Source organism: Scleropages formosus, chromosome 11 (genome assembly GCF_900964775.1).
Source record: "Scleropages formosus chromosome 11, fSclFor1.1, whole genome shotgun sequence".
In the NCBI taxonomy this organism is placed as follows: domain Eukaryota; kingdom Metazoa; phylum Chordata; class Actinopteri; order Osteoglossiformes; family Osteoglossidae; genus Scleropages; species Scleropages formosus.
Genome location: NC_041816.1, coordinates 14,853,184 through 14,867,981, shown reverse-complemented (window position 1 = coordinate 14,867,981; position 14,798 = coordinate 14,853,184). Strand labels below are relative to the sequence as shown.

Below are 14,798 nucleotides of genomic sequence, written 5' to 3'. Positions count from 1 at the left end.
CTGAAGGGGCTTTTAGAACAAATGCTTTGCTTTGGTTGGATAAAAAAAACCACCATCCATGTCTCCAGGGTTTTTTTTTTTTTATTTCTGTGAGGGCATTTCATGTGTCAGTGTTGCAGTCACTTGACATGCCTCATAAAAATGTTAGTGTACCATTTTGGTAAAATGTCTCCAGGAAGGGGGGTGTGGTGGCGCAGTGGGTTGGACCACAGTCCTGCTCTCCGGTGCGTCTGGGGTTCAAGTCCCGCTTGGGGTGCCTTGCGACGGACTGGCATCCTGTCCTGGGTGTGTCTCCTCCCCTTCCGGCCTTACGCCCTATGTTGCCGGTTGGGCTCCGGTTCCCTGTGACCCCGTATGGGACAAGCGGTTCTGAAAATTGTGTGTGTGTGTGTGTGTGTGTGTGTGTGTGTGTGTGTGTGTGTGTGTGTGTGTGTGTGTGTGTGTGTGTGTGTGTGTGTCCAGGAAAAGTATGATGTTAAAATAATTATCAAGTCTAACAGGTTTAGAATTGTGTTAATCTGCAGTGAATTATTTCAAAATTACTAATTATTCCTAAATTGCAACAGGGGGCGCAATGGGTTTGGCCAGGTCCTTCTCTCTGGCAGGTCTGGGGTTCGAGTCCCGCTTGGGGTGCCTTGCAGCGGACTGCCGTTCCGTCCTGGGTGTGTCCCCTCCCCCTCCGGACTTGCACCCTGTCTTGCCGGGTTAGGCTCTGGTTTGCCGCAACTCCACTTGGGACAAGCGGCTTCAGACTGTGTGTGTGTTTATTGTTCCCTCAGGAAACAGTAAAAAGACAGCGATTACACTGTTCATGTGAATAAAAACTCATCCAAGGTCGTGGCAATCCAGAGCCTATCCCAGAAGCACAGGAGAAAAGTCTTAAGTAGGCTACTCCCTGGATGGTATGCCAGTCTGTCGCAGGGCAGCTGCAGACACACATAACACACTGCAAGTATTTAGAGTAACAAATTCAGCTGAAACGCATCTTTGTGGGCAGAAATCTGAGCAGACACAGGGAAAACCTGCAAACTCCACACAAAGCTGGATTCAAACCAATGCGTGAAGAGCCCAGGTGCCAATGTGTGACCATTTCTTGTATCTGTTTGTCTATTTACTTTAAAAAATACTGATCAATTCTACATGTACATGTTAGTAATAATTTTGATGTTTCCCCAGTGATTTATCACCATCAACAACTGAGGCCCCGTTTTCTTCCCAGAAAAAAACTTTGTCAGGAATTATCTGCAATAATGCAGCACACTATCAATTTGAATACCACTAAATTCAAAAAATGAATTATATATTAACTTTATAAATACATAAGTTAATTTTCATCTTGGTCCCCTGATGTGGGTGACTTTGTTAATTAAAGGGGGCCATATACCCAGGGAATTATAAGTTGGTAACTAAAGGCTATTCACATACTGAGAGAGCAGGATTAAGGTTCAGTCTGAGTTATTCAGTGTCTTCATACACTGATTTTGAAATTTCTTTAGTAGAGAATCCTTGACAGAGTCACACAGCTTAGGTCACCTCCATGTTTTTTCCCTTATTCAACATTTCATGTCACACAATATGCAAAACATCACACAAAGATGCAGCTGATGCTTAAATGAAACAGTAATAGTGTCACATCATGATGCAACATGACAGCACCTCTCAGAAGATGTAATAATGCATTTACTGTGTGCTGTTATTTTGAGTTTTTTGATGGAGTTAGAAAAAACTAATGGAAGCCCTTGAATGCAACTTGCACATTATACAAATAAAACTGAATAAGCTCTTGCATTTATTTACATTACATTTATTCACTTAGCAGACGCTTTTCTCCAAAGCGACTTCCAATGAACTGTATGTAGTGTTATCAGCCCACCCACCTTTTTCACCGCGGTGACTAACACTGCTAGATACACTACTTACAATGGGTCACTTATCCATACATCGGTGAAACACACTCTCTCTCTGTCATTCACACACTATGGGGGAACCTGAACAGCATGTCCTTGGATGGTGGGAGGAAACCAGAGCAGCTGGAGGAAACCCACACAGACAAGGGGAGAACGCGCAAACTCCACACAGACAGAACGGGGATCGAACCCACGTTCTCTCACACCACCCAGGCGCTGTGAGACAGGAGTGCTACTCTTAAAAACTATTCCTTATATCTTATTCTTTTGATCTTGAAAACATGTCTTCATTTGCATTAACCTGTCAATAATTATCATGGAGCACTTTTTACAGTTAACTTGCTAACTCACTCTGGAGGCAATAGGTAGCTTTCCTTGGCTCTTGTATGTCTGGATGTTCACTTGTGTAAAGCAAATTCAGCCTAACAATAAACAGGACACTGTGTGCTGCGGTGTATTTTGGAGGACTGATATTTCCGTTCTTCACCATAATTAAGAAGCTGTAGGTTTGCGTTTTCATATAATCCACTTTTACTCTTCAAACCCATTGATCTATCCATAGTACTTAGTACATACTGTGTATCTCTACTTGGTCGTAATTTTTAAGAAGAGTTCTGAAGTACTCACAGCATTGCCTATCTAGAAAATGTAACCACTCCACACAGAACAGCCTTTTCTGACAAAATAAGGTCACCCTCTGGGTTCTCAGGTCATCTTCTCTTTAATGATTTCCTAATCATCTTAACTGTTCTTTACTCATCTCAGATGTACCAGAGTGTGTCATCTGATGTCACTGTCTTGTCCTCTGAAGCTGGATATTTGTGCTGGTGTACAAGCTCAGTGGAGTGGAAGGGCAGACTCAGCTCTGTTGGAAGTCAAGCCTCTGAACACATGTGGGCAGTGGCACATCTGTGTGCCCCCTGCCTATTTATAGATTTACTGTCATCCTGACATTCACAGATTCATTAATGCATTTTTATCTAGAAATGTAGACTAATTATAATTTCTCATATAATGCATTATTTCTGTAAAGCATGTCACAAAAAAGTGCTAAATGTATTTATGTGTGAACGGTGTCTCAAATTATTTTTATGGTGTCAAGGGCTCTCTGGTTTTCTCTGTATAGTTTCTGCAGATCCATATTGTATTCCTGGATTATGGCATAAGAATGTCATAAAAGTCATACTTCATGCAGGGCATGTGATTTCAACATACACGGGATGAGATTCTAGTCAGTGTTTTTAAGAGAACATTGTAGGAGAACATTTTTTATAAAAATATTAATGTCTTGAGTCTTATCGCTACTAGAAAGGTAAAAACTATTGATGCTGAGTAAAACTGAACTACTACTGCTGCTACTACTAATAATAATAACAACAATAACAACAGTAATAATAATCACATTGGTACACTCATAAATGTTTGAATTTACTTTTGTATACTAATTATTTAGTTTTATAGCTTTATTCATCCTGTTGATGAGTCAGTAGTCGGTTCATTGCAGTGTTTTCGTACACATTGTTACAATGGATCTGGGCACCCACATTACCACATGTGTAGTATGTCTACAGATATCTGTGCCCTTCAAAAACATTAAATTAATTAGCCCTCCTTTTGTGCCGACATATTTCTCATTGTTTGTTTCAATGCACAAAGTCAGATACTTCGATTTCTTTAATTGCTTTCTCTTTGGCAGCACAAAGTAAAGGAGAGATGTTCTGCTGTTAGAAAGTTAAAAGTGACCTTTCTTTGGTCTTAAAATGCAATAAAATATGAGTATATTTTACATGATTAAATTTATTTAATGTGATCTGGGGCAGTCAGTCATAGGCAAGATCCTTGATATTGCATTACCATACAGACCTTCTTTGGCCTTAGTATGAATTGTGATGTAATCCAGAAGGAAAGGATGTTGAATAAATTATATTGTTCTCATGGGCTGCATGTCACTCGCAGCTTTTTCTAGTAACACAGCGTACTCAGTATTTTATTCTCTAACTTTTGGTAATACAATGATTTCTTCATTATATAATCTTTCCTTAATTAAAGAACACTAATAAGGTGTAAGTTGTGCTCTTAAAATCTGTTACCCTTAAGACAGCAGACCTAGAAGACCTAGTCAGCAATGGCTGAAGACACCTTTGCATAAGAGTGCCACTTCATCCATAGGTCCAGGTAGCAATGACTCCACTTGATCAGATGACCACAGAAATTAAGAAATTTCTCCAACTGTTGAACCAAAACTGGATTCTATCTGAGGTACTTCAGAAGGGGATACAAAATGATATCATCTTAAAAAAACTGCTCTGTGGTGTTCTTTAGGGTGTCCAAACAGCTAGAGCCTTTGAATGGGTTCACAGCTTTGACACTTACTGGCCTGGAAATGCAAATCCTTACAACTGTTCACCTCCACCCACCAGGAGACCATGAACAGTAAAGATATTAAGCTAATGTAGGGTAGAGCTGGTTCCATCAGGATTCTTCAAGCGGTATGGTAGAAAGTATGTTAGTAGGTGCTAAAGAAGTCATGCAGTACTTTAAATCCTAAATATCAAGTATTTCGGGTCCATATTCTTATAGGGACGTGGGTTCATTTTACTTCTATATGCTTTTCTAAACATTTTGCGCTTTATGGCTTAACGCTAATTGAGCCTTAATTTGAGATGCAACATGGTTCACAAGTAATGAGACTCCATACAAAAAGCTTTTATTGCTTTTACTCTGTATTTCCACTGCTGCCAACTGAATGAAATGCTGTATATACTGTACACAGATTTTTTCAACAAGTCCACATGTAGATTTCTGACCTTACTAAATAAGTTCTGCATAATTTACAAGTCTTTTTTTGTGAAACATCACAATGATGAACACGTTAAATGTAAGTAAATTTAGATATGTTTTCAGATGTAATATTTTCAGATTTCCATCATTCATCGAATACAGATGGTCCTCACTCTGTGAGAAATGTATAGAATGCAAATGAAAATGAGCCATACATTAATAAATAGGAAATTTTGGGTGTTACATATATTTAAATGTCATAGCTATACACAGTAGTTCTGACACTGCACTGTATATGCTAAAATATGTTACTATCCTATACACTTAAAAGGTCACCCTTCAGGTCTGAGGGCATCTCATTAAGGCTGACCCAAAAGCATAGATTTTAAGGTGCAACATTAACCCTATCCTTCAAAGTGACACTTGTATAACATCATAATTGAATGTGTCATTATTATATGCTTAATTAATGTTAAAGTATCACAGACGATTCACACACACAGACAGACACACACACAGTCTACAACCGCTTGTCCCGAGCGGGTTTGCGGCAAACCGGAGCCTAACCTGGCAACACAGGGCGCCAACCAGAGGGGGGAGGGGGCACACCCTGAACAGGATGCCACTCTGCTGTAAGGCACCCCAAGCAGAGCTCAAACCCCAGACCTGCCAGAGAGCGGGCCCCAGCCAAACCTGCTGCACCACCGTGCGCCCCCCCACAGTCAGTTCAAATCTATAGTACATTCCAGGTTTTGGAATTCAGTTAGGACCTGTTTTTCATAATTCATGGTAGAAATGCTGCAATTATGTACATGAAGAGAAAGACTTCTTTGAGAAATAGTGTTTAATAGTGCTAATGCACCAAGCTGAAGAAAATTCTTGCTTACTATGATGAAATTGTGATGAAAGAAAAATTATGAAAGCAAAACCATGGACTTCAGTAGCTTCTGAGTTTTTTCTCATGTAACACAAGATGCTCCTCCTTCAATTAAATCTGGATTAGATAAATAATTATATCATATTTTCAGGGTTTGTCTCAGCGGTGTCATCCTCTCCTTTGTGGTACAGTGTGAGATAGCTGGAGTAGCTGCCCCTCTTCTTGTCTGGCTCCTTCTGACTGTTGCTGGGCCCCTGTCCATCCCGAGCTATACAGGTCAGCCGTTTCATGGGAAAGGAAGAGGCTGAATACTTGAAGGAGGCTGTCATGGTGGTGTTCTCTGAATCAGCCAGTATTGTCGCACCACCGCAGTATCTCTTCAGTCCCTTGCGGAAATGGATGGTGAAGAGGCCATATGTAATGGGGTCTAGACATGCATTGAATAGTCCAAAAATGAACAGCATGTGAGTTAAGGAATGGGATACAGTCTCCTCCAGATCCTCAGGAGAAAACCAGTACCACAAACCTAAGAGGTAATACGGAGTCCAACAAATAATGAAAGACATTACTATAACAATGCTCATTTTCAAAGTTCTCATCCGGGCCTTGGGTATGTTGTTCTTTGACCGACGTAGGTGCACTTCTCTGGAAGATACTGAAACATACAGAGGAAAATGTTTCAATAGCTAGACCTTTTACTTTCGATGGAAACTGATCGAAAGTTATTCATCCTACTCACCATAAGCACAATAAGTTTGTAATTTATCTTATTATAATTATTTACAAGAATGGGCAGCAGATGTAACTCTAAAGTATTTATTTGACATTTTTCAGCATTTTTAGGGAAATTGTGATCAAAAGGGGGGTTGAGTTGGTTCCATATATTGCACACTAGACAGAGATCAAGGATCCATTAAATCTGCATCATTACCATTTCCCTTGGTCATTCTTCTGGAGATCTCCACTAGGATTCTTGTGTAACAGAAGATCATGATGACCAGAGGCAAGAGAAATAGGCACACAAAAGTGAACATGTTGTAGACGGTCTCCTGCCAGTGCTCGACAAAACTTCCCCGTGTCGTACACTGAGTGAAGTTCTGTGGAACTGTGATGGTCACGTTGTGGAACAGGAACATCTAAAACACACCAGACTAGAATTAGTTTTGCCTCAAATGCCCTTAGAATGTCATGAGTTGGCAGATTTTTGTCTTTTTGAACACAGTTACAATGGGTTGTTACAACGGAAGTGTTTGGAAGAGTCCATACTGAAGTCATTTGTTGCCATTATCCCTGTTTTAGTGTTAGAACCTGAAACAGTAGCAAATCTGTGTGGGTAAAATGGGTTATTAAGTGCGTGCTGGGCCCCTAATGGAACACCAGTGGCAAAATAGATACAAAATTGCGTTTTATCAAATGAAAAACAGGGAACGTTTTGAAAAAATTCATCTGAGGTAATGGTTGATTTTAAATACAATGAGTGCTCATTTTATGCAAGAACCAAGTCTGTTTTTTCTTGCAATTAATTATTGAAATATATGCCACAGTGTGTAGTGTATTTACTAAATTGTTAAAGAACTAATATTAGAAGTATTCAGCATATTTTCATTTCATCCTTTCTGTTAACAAATATCAAATGGTTATTATAGAAAATTATGTCTTAAATAAATAATAGTGTTATTATCTTCCTTTTTTGAAAGTATTATTGGTAGCTATATCTTATATCAACATATGTAATATAAACCTTTCATTGGTATGCATCTTATTTCTCAGCTGCTAAAAAACTGTATTCAGTTATTTAGAATAAGTGATTAACAATGCAAATAATGTCGAAAATGCAGTGATATTATTGAATACATTAGGAAGTCATAGAACCTGTGTATTGAGCAATCTTCGGGTGTACGTAAAGGAAAAAGGTTTATCATATACCTTAGTGTGAAAAAACCTTCTCCTCTGTTTTCTGCTGCGCTCACAAGAGATGCAGACAGGCGTAAAGTACACAGCTCTTCACTTTGTGTGGGTCTTACCTGAGGGACTGACAGGATCACACTCATCACCCAAGCAACACTCAGCATGATTTTATTCTTCTTCTTGGCCTTGTTAATAGCCAGAGGGTTTAGGATCACAGAATGTCGGTCCAGGCTAATCACCACTGTAACAAAAGCCGATGAATACATTGCCAGCAGCTTCATAAACATTAGCATCCTGCAAGCTACGTCTCCAGCCAGCCACTGAACTGTGATGTTCCAAGCGGCATCCAGCGGCATTACGATGAAAGTCACCAGCAGGTCTGCAGCAGTCAAGTTCATAATGAGAGTCCTGACGTGAGACTTGCGCTGGTTGTTAGTGCTGGCAGCCCACAGCACGGCAAGATTGCAGACCGCTGAGATGACACACAGGACAAAGGTGATGATCACCCTGACTTTGGCAGCTGTGGAGAAAGTAGGAAGCTGCAGAGCATCTCCACCTGTGCTCTTATTCAACAGGGAAGACGGTGCCTCATTGCTGCCATTCAGGAGAAGTCCTGTTGCCTGATGAAACATCTCAGGTCCGTTAGAGGTGTTGTTCATTTCTGGTGTGTATTTAGGTAGTAACATTTCCGTGTAGAGCCAAGCGGAGAGCCAGATTATCAAGGCAGTAAAAACTGTTGTTGGGAAAACCTAGTGTTCCCACCAGTGATTGCTGACACCTGCAAAGTAAAAGGAATGCACTTCAACCCATTAAAAAAGCAAATATTAATTTTGAGCATTCTTTTTATGTTTTGTATGGCTGGAATGAGAGAGGAGACAGCAGAAAGTGTTAATTTCAGAACAAAATCATGAAAATAAAAAATGAAAAATTGAGGGAAAACAGTTATTTCTCCCTTGGGGTGTCTACTACCTACATGCAAAAAACTGAAATTAGCAACCCCCAAGAACTCACCATGTGACATAAGCATTTTGATATTTCTCATCTTTTATTAAAAAGTCTTCTGTCCTACAAGTCTGAAATACAGATCACCAAATTCAACGCATTGGCATAGGCATAAATCATGCTAGGGATACTGGGGAAAGTCTTCTGCAATATTTCAAAAAAAAAAAAAAAAAAAAAAATTGTTTTTTAAATGGCCTTTAACTAATTTGCTGGGTCCTAGTATTATCATATATTGCACACCACACATTTAAATCACTCATACCCCTGTGTATGCGCATAGAAAAAAAACAGACAATGACCTTAAAGGGATGTTTCCTGAGTGATTAACTTTGGCACCCAAATAAACAAAGAGCCTGTGTCTAGCAGCAAATAAAGCCTTGCCACAGACACCTTAATGGCAAATATTAAAAAGAAAATCTATAACACAGCTGCAGAAAAGCTGCTCAAGATACTGGTAATTAGGACAAACATAAGGTCTACCATTAAGGAGGGGCTTTAATTGTATTATTGAAAATATCATAAAACACTTATTACTAATATAAAAAACAAATACTCCACAGACTAAACGGCTTACATGTAAAATTCTACAACTCTCTAATTATAATATTATAAAATTACATAGATTTAATATTTAAACTTACAGTGGGTTCTAAACTGCAAGCTATGCAGTAAACTGTAACTTTTCCTGGACTGTACAATTTTTGTATTGGTACAATAATGGACATTCTGCAGAAAGACAGCATTCATTTATAAAATAATATATCCCACTTATCTTTATACCTAAAGGATGGCGTGATCAGATTGGGAAACCTTTCAGAATGACTGTCCACTATCTCTACAACAGTCATCAGCTTATCATCAGAGGAGAATCAGTAAAATGCAATAAAGGTCTTTTATCTGCACTGTCACTGTTTATGAAAAACTAAATTTACGTCGTAGTGGAACCTAACATTAAATTAAATTCCGAAGCACCCAAGGGGAACCTCATTAGTGAATAAGAGGAGTACGTCATTTGGGTTTATTTCGGATGTAATAATAAGAAACAGCAATATCCAAATTAATCCAGCAGATGCTGTGAGTTCCCAAAATAAATAAACATAGGATACAAGCATGTGAATTGGAAGCGCATCGACAGACAATTGCTGTTTTTAGTAAGCTTTTTGCACTGTTTCCATCCTTGTTTCAAGAAATAGCCTTACCTGAGTCTTGACTTGAGCTCCGCGGCGCTATACAACCATGATTATTCATTGTGATACTGATAAATCTAAAATCAAATGTCTAAACCCGAAGAAGGAAGAAAAAAACATGAAAATAAAAGTATAATATCATATACTATGACCGGTAAAAGCACTTGTTCATTCTTTCTGTGTTCCACTGAGGTTATCCAGGCAAACAGGCATGGGGTCAAAAGCGAGAACAGAATTATATTTGATACAGGCGCTTAATTAAAAAAAAAATCTAACAAAAAGACTTTCTTCATTTTCCGGTCTCGGATAATAGATGATTTATAATCCGAAAACGGGTACTTTGAATAATCATTGAAAAGCATCAACATCATTTAGCAAGCGTATTTATAGGAGCCCGAGGTCAAAATGAATATGCATAAGACTTTATTCTTAACCAGCAGCGCGGAGCGTCTCGCGAAGTATCTCGCGAAGTATCTCGCGACGCGCGGCTGCGTTCTGTTGCTTTAAGGCGCTTCGGTGCCCCGTGGAGGAGCGCGCGGCCAATCGGGCCAGTCTGACGTCCGGCGAGTTGCAACGTGTAGTGAGAACGAGCGTGTAGCGGGAGGGGGTGCGCGCAGCCCCCCCCCCCCCCCAAGGCCACCTTTTTATTTAACCTCTCTCTTACACTCTGTTTCCGACGAAACAACGAAACTATTTATCTGTCGCGTTGTTTAAGAAGAGCTGCACTGACTGTAACTTTACAGTGCTGGTTTACCCTTAGTTTTCACACAGAAGCCAGGCTGTTCTTACTCTATCTATGTGCAGCACTTGGTCGACGGGGGGGGGGGCACTGCGGCTGAGGGGATTCTTCCCCAGGATGGCAGATTTTAAGGAGATGCCCACCACTACAACCCCTGTCACTACTGTATCAATGCAGTGTTGATAAAAAAGACCTTTAATTAGACTAAGCGTTTATTGCCTTGAGACTTTCCTCATTTTTTTGTGTGCCTCTTTCATTAACTTTTTTGCCTCGAAAAATGGAACCGAATCCGTGCAGGTTGCTGTGTTACATGGAAGGTTAGTTTGCAGATATGAAGAAACGTGGAACGTGAGCTACTTACTGAATTCTGGGGCTATTTTTTTCGTGAGCGGGACATGATTTTCCAGTTAAGGAGAAACTTTCAGGAACGAACCAGGTTCGTAAACTGGGGAACCGTTACAGGACTAGAGTCTTCGGACTCTCTTTGAAAATAAGCACTCGTTTTAAGACTCGTGCAGTGGGCCGCGTGTGATTTCCACATTTCTACGTCCCTCCACTCAGCTTCCACAGCGCGAGACATTCGACGCGCGCGCGACGTTCCGTCCCGGGAGGCGCGCGCACCACCTGTCACTGCGCGCGATCGACAGTGACGCGCACGCTGAACCGGTGATGTCTTCGTAATGTGATAGAGTGCAGTGATCACGTTCTTCACCAACAAAAATTAAGAAATATAAATAAAACGCATTTCGGCTGCTGATTTTAGGATCCATTTTTCTGTTTCGCTTTGATAAACTACAATATAAACTTGCTGTACTGCGATCAACTGGCGTCCCGTCCAGGGTGTACCATCATCCAGTGGCCAGTGATTCCGGGATGGGCTCCGGACCACCGCGACCCTTGCACGGACAAGCGGTTAAGGAAACGAGTGAGTGAGCAAATTCGTTTCAGTTCTGATTTTCACCAAACTCAACTGTTTTGTCTTTTCAGTTTTTTTTTTTTTTTTTTTTTTGTGGAATCAATGCACCACAAAGTATTTTACAGATTAATTCCATGTAAAAAGGATAAATTGTGTCCTGCGACAGGATAACCATTAGAAAGAAGTTTTTACCTTAGTTGATTTCAGGCGCTATCGTTTACTTTGAATTGATGAAATTTACACAACCATATATTTTGTAAATGAATAAATTCATGATCTTAATATCATAGTCTCCAGACCCTGGAATATTTGCAAGATGTGTATTTGTGCTATTTTGAAGGATAGATGTGCGATAGTCTGTTCTGGGGCTGTTCAGTGGAAGGACAGTACAAAGTGCTCCAGGCCACTCTGTTTCCTATGGTGTCACATCACCTTGGTGCAAACACTAAAGACCTTGAAGGGCAGGGTGACATTTACGTCACTTGAATTAATTCATGAAAACAGATGTAGCATTTAACAATAATAGATAATAAGCAATTGCATAGGACAGGATTTTGACTATATATTAGATTACATTATTTTTTATGTATTACTTTGCATTTTGAGAAGTTCTGAGATGTGCATTTCTGCTTTTTAATTGTAATTTCTGTAATTTGTAGTCCTTTTCTCTTTGAACACTGTGCAGTACTTTAAAATCCAGTCTAGGTAACGAAGATCTGCCGATCTAAAATCAGGATCAATAAAAAACTAATTAGATGGAAATACACTTTTGTGGTTAGGTTCGAATGCTGTCAATAAGATGTCTAAAAATATGTTCTGCATTTTAAGCTGTTCATTCTAGCAGCTGCTATGTTGCACAATTGTTTGGTCAGACTGGAAGGAATACAGATGTACACAAAACAAACTGGCCATACACATGTATGTACCTATGTTTTCTTTGCATCCTTTCGTTCACCTGCAGTAGTGAAAACCACAAGTTCAGAGACCAGGTCACCATTTATCTAGGCTGTTCAAAAACACTGGGACAAATCCATGAGAGTACACACACACACTGTCTGAAGCCGCTTGTGGTGAACCGGAGCCTAACCCAGCAATGCAGGGCACGGGGCTGGAGGGGGAGGGGACAGACCCAGGACGGGACACCACTCCATCACAAGGCACCCCAGGTAGGACTCGAACCTCTGACCCACCAGAGAGCGGACCTCGGGTAAACCTGTTGTGCCGCTGCACCCCCCCTCTGCGAGAGTACCACTAGCAAAATACAAGTAGACTGCAATGCCAGTTTACAACAATCTCTTCCTTTTCTTGAAGGTACAATAGGTACAATATGTCAGACAGATCCTGTTGATAGCAATTTGTAAACTGCAATGAAAGAGTCTCCTCTTAACAAGAGTTTCATGAAACAAGCAGAACAAGGTACAACCACCCCAGTTCAAAGTGCTATAGAAAATTATACGGAACTCCCAAATTAAAAAAAAAAAAAAAATCAGAAGATATAGCTCAGTTGACACCATGCAGTACTTCAGTTGTTCTAATTTTCATCTAGACAATCTTTATATGAAGTCTGGGCCACTTTGCATTTAAATTGGATTTTCAGTGAAAGAACAACCTCTTTTCATAATTGCAAGTTAGGCCAACTGACTATGATATGCCTTTCACAATAATTTAAAACTGTTCATAAGGCATTTATCATCTAGCAGTAATATGCTGATGATAGCTTTCAATAACCTTTTGAATATTTGCATGGTTAATTGTTGATATTTACAGTGAAACCTTCAATAGGAAAATGATACAATGCTCCAACCTGCCTGTAAGTACAGTATAGACATGTTCACCAGTCCCAGTGCCACTTGGAAAATGCTGTATGTGCTTTTGGAGCTTATAAACTTCACATCACATCTTTCGCTGTTCACTGTGAAAATGTAAAGGTGGAGTTAAATCAATATATACTGTCACCTTTTTGCCACTACATGTCCTTCACAGCAGTGCCATTGTTCATCTTAGTTACTCGTGTGACTACTTAAAGCAGGTTCTTGAAATGTAAGCTTACTGAAACACAATATACTGTATATAACACATTTTTCTCTTTGTGGACGGTGATGCTGACAGGTCATTAAAGGTATACAGTTATGTTATCATACTCAAAACATTTGGAATTGTATGCTAGTAAACCCACATACACCCGTCACCTGAAACCACTTGTCCCATACGGGGTCACAGAGAGCCAGAGCCTAACCCGGCAACACAGGGCAAAGGGGTCACACCCAGGATAGGATACCAGCCCTTTGCAAGGCACCCCAAGTGGGACTCAAACCCCAAACCCCCCAGACAGCAGGACCTGGTCCAACCCACTGTGCCACCACATCCCCCTTCCTAGTAAACCATTCCCATTTATTAAAAGGCCTCAAGGTTATGCACTCACCTGAGGTTAAATTTCAACCAAAAACAAAATTCCTTAATAATCAAAAGAAATATTCTTTAAAATCACAGTAATCAACAAAATCCTTCATGTGAACATTTATGAAGATGTATTTTTAAATTTTAATAAAAATATCTATTTGGCTTATTTCGGCAGGTCTGCAATATATATGCCTGGGTAAAATACACTCTCACACATGAAAGGCTGTAAAATGAAGTTGATTGCATGCCTTGAGGAGCACAGCAATTGTATGTGCTACAGACAACAAGAGCTCTGCCTCAATGCCTGATATTTATCCCGCTGGAAAGAGCCTGCTCGTCTACTGCACAATGATGCAGCTCTGAGCTGTCTGCTCTCATCACGTCTTCGCCTCACACCAGAACGAGCACACGGGCACATGGGCATGGCTCTTTGCGATTATGGAATGTATCTGGCGAGTTTCAAGAGAACACGTGCATAAATCAAACCGGTAAAACCATGTTTACCGCACAATGACAAAACGGCACGGAGAACATTAAAAAGCCCATGTTGGTTGTTTGATTGTCTTCATTTAATCATTAGGTTCAGGGTCCCGGTGGTATATCCTATAAACAGAAACTATATAAATGGTCTGTTCCAAAGCCAGCACTTTGAATTCAGACAATCAAGAAACCACCTTGTTCAGCTCGCTGGCTGAAGGAATTGTGTTTAAGTTGAAAGAATATAAATATATGGACAGGCTGGACATCCCAAGAAGAGGTCTGGGATTCTGAACTGTAGTAAGACCAAGGTACAGGAATCAGTGACTCAGGCAGATTTCTTAATGTCTTGTTAGTCATTAAAACAGACTGATGTGTAAAACCGCAGAAGTTATACCCAGCACTCCATCACTGAAAAGTGAATGCAGCACAGGGTCTTTATAGGTCTCCATGGAAACCCAGCAGATGCAGATGAGTCATGCTTGCGTTTTGCATGTCACAACTTCCTACCATATTCATATTGAATAAACAACAAATACCTCATTATGACTGACTACTGATATCACTGTTTTGTAGTTCACTGTACGGTATACTGATATTCTGA

General features: G+C 40.1%; 1 protein-coding gene across 1 annotated transcript; it reads right to left on the bottom strand.

Moving 5' to 3' along the window:
• Positions 1-5,699: 5,699 nt before the first annotated feature.
• On the bottom strand, positions 5,700-8,132 carry gnrhr4 (gonadotropin releasing hormone receptor 4). Its single transcript, XM_018763285.1, has 3 exons — positions 7,590-8,132; positions 6,497-6,701; positions 5,700-6,220 (listed from the first exon to the last, which is right to left on the bottom strand). Exons 1-3 carry the CDS (start codon positions 8,130-8,132, stop codon positions 5,700-5,702), a joined length of 1,269 nt encoding a protein of 422 aa, XP_018618801.1.
• Between the last annotated feature and the right edge of the window lie 6,666 nt (positions 8,133-14,798).

What these genes read in the sequence shown, in the direction of transcription:
- gnrhr4 (XM_018763285.1), bottom strand. Translation starts at nt 8,132, where the DNA reads ATGAACAACACCTCTAACGGACCTGAGATGTTTCATCAGGCAACAGGA. An exon ending in TGATCCTGTCAGTCCCTCAG is followed by an intron (nt 6,702 to 7,589) that starts GTAAGACCCACA and finishes GGTGTGTTTTAG; the next exon opens with ATGTTCCTGTTCCACAACGT. An exon ending in AAGAATGACCAAGGGAAATG is followed by an intron (nt 6,221 to 6,496) that starts GTAATGATGCAG and finishes TGTATGTTTCAG; the next exon opens with TATCTTCCAGAGAAGTGCAC.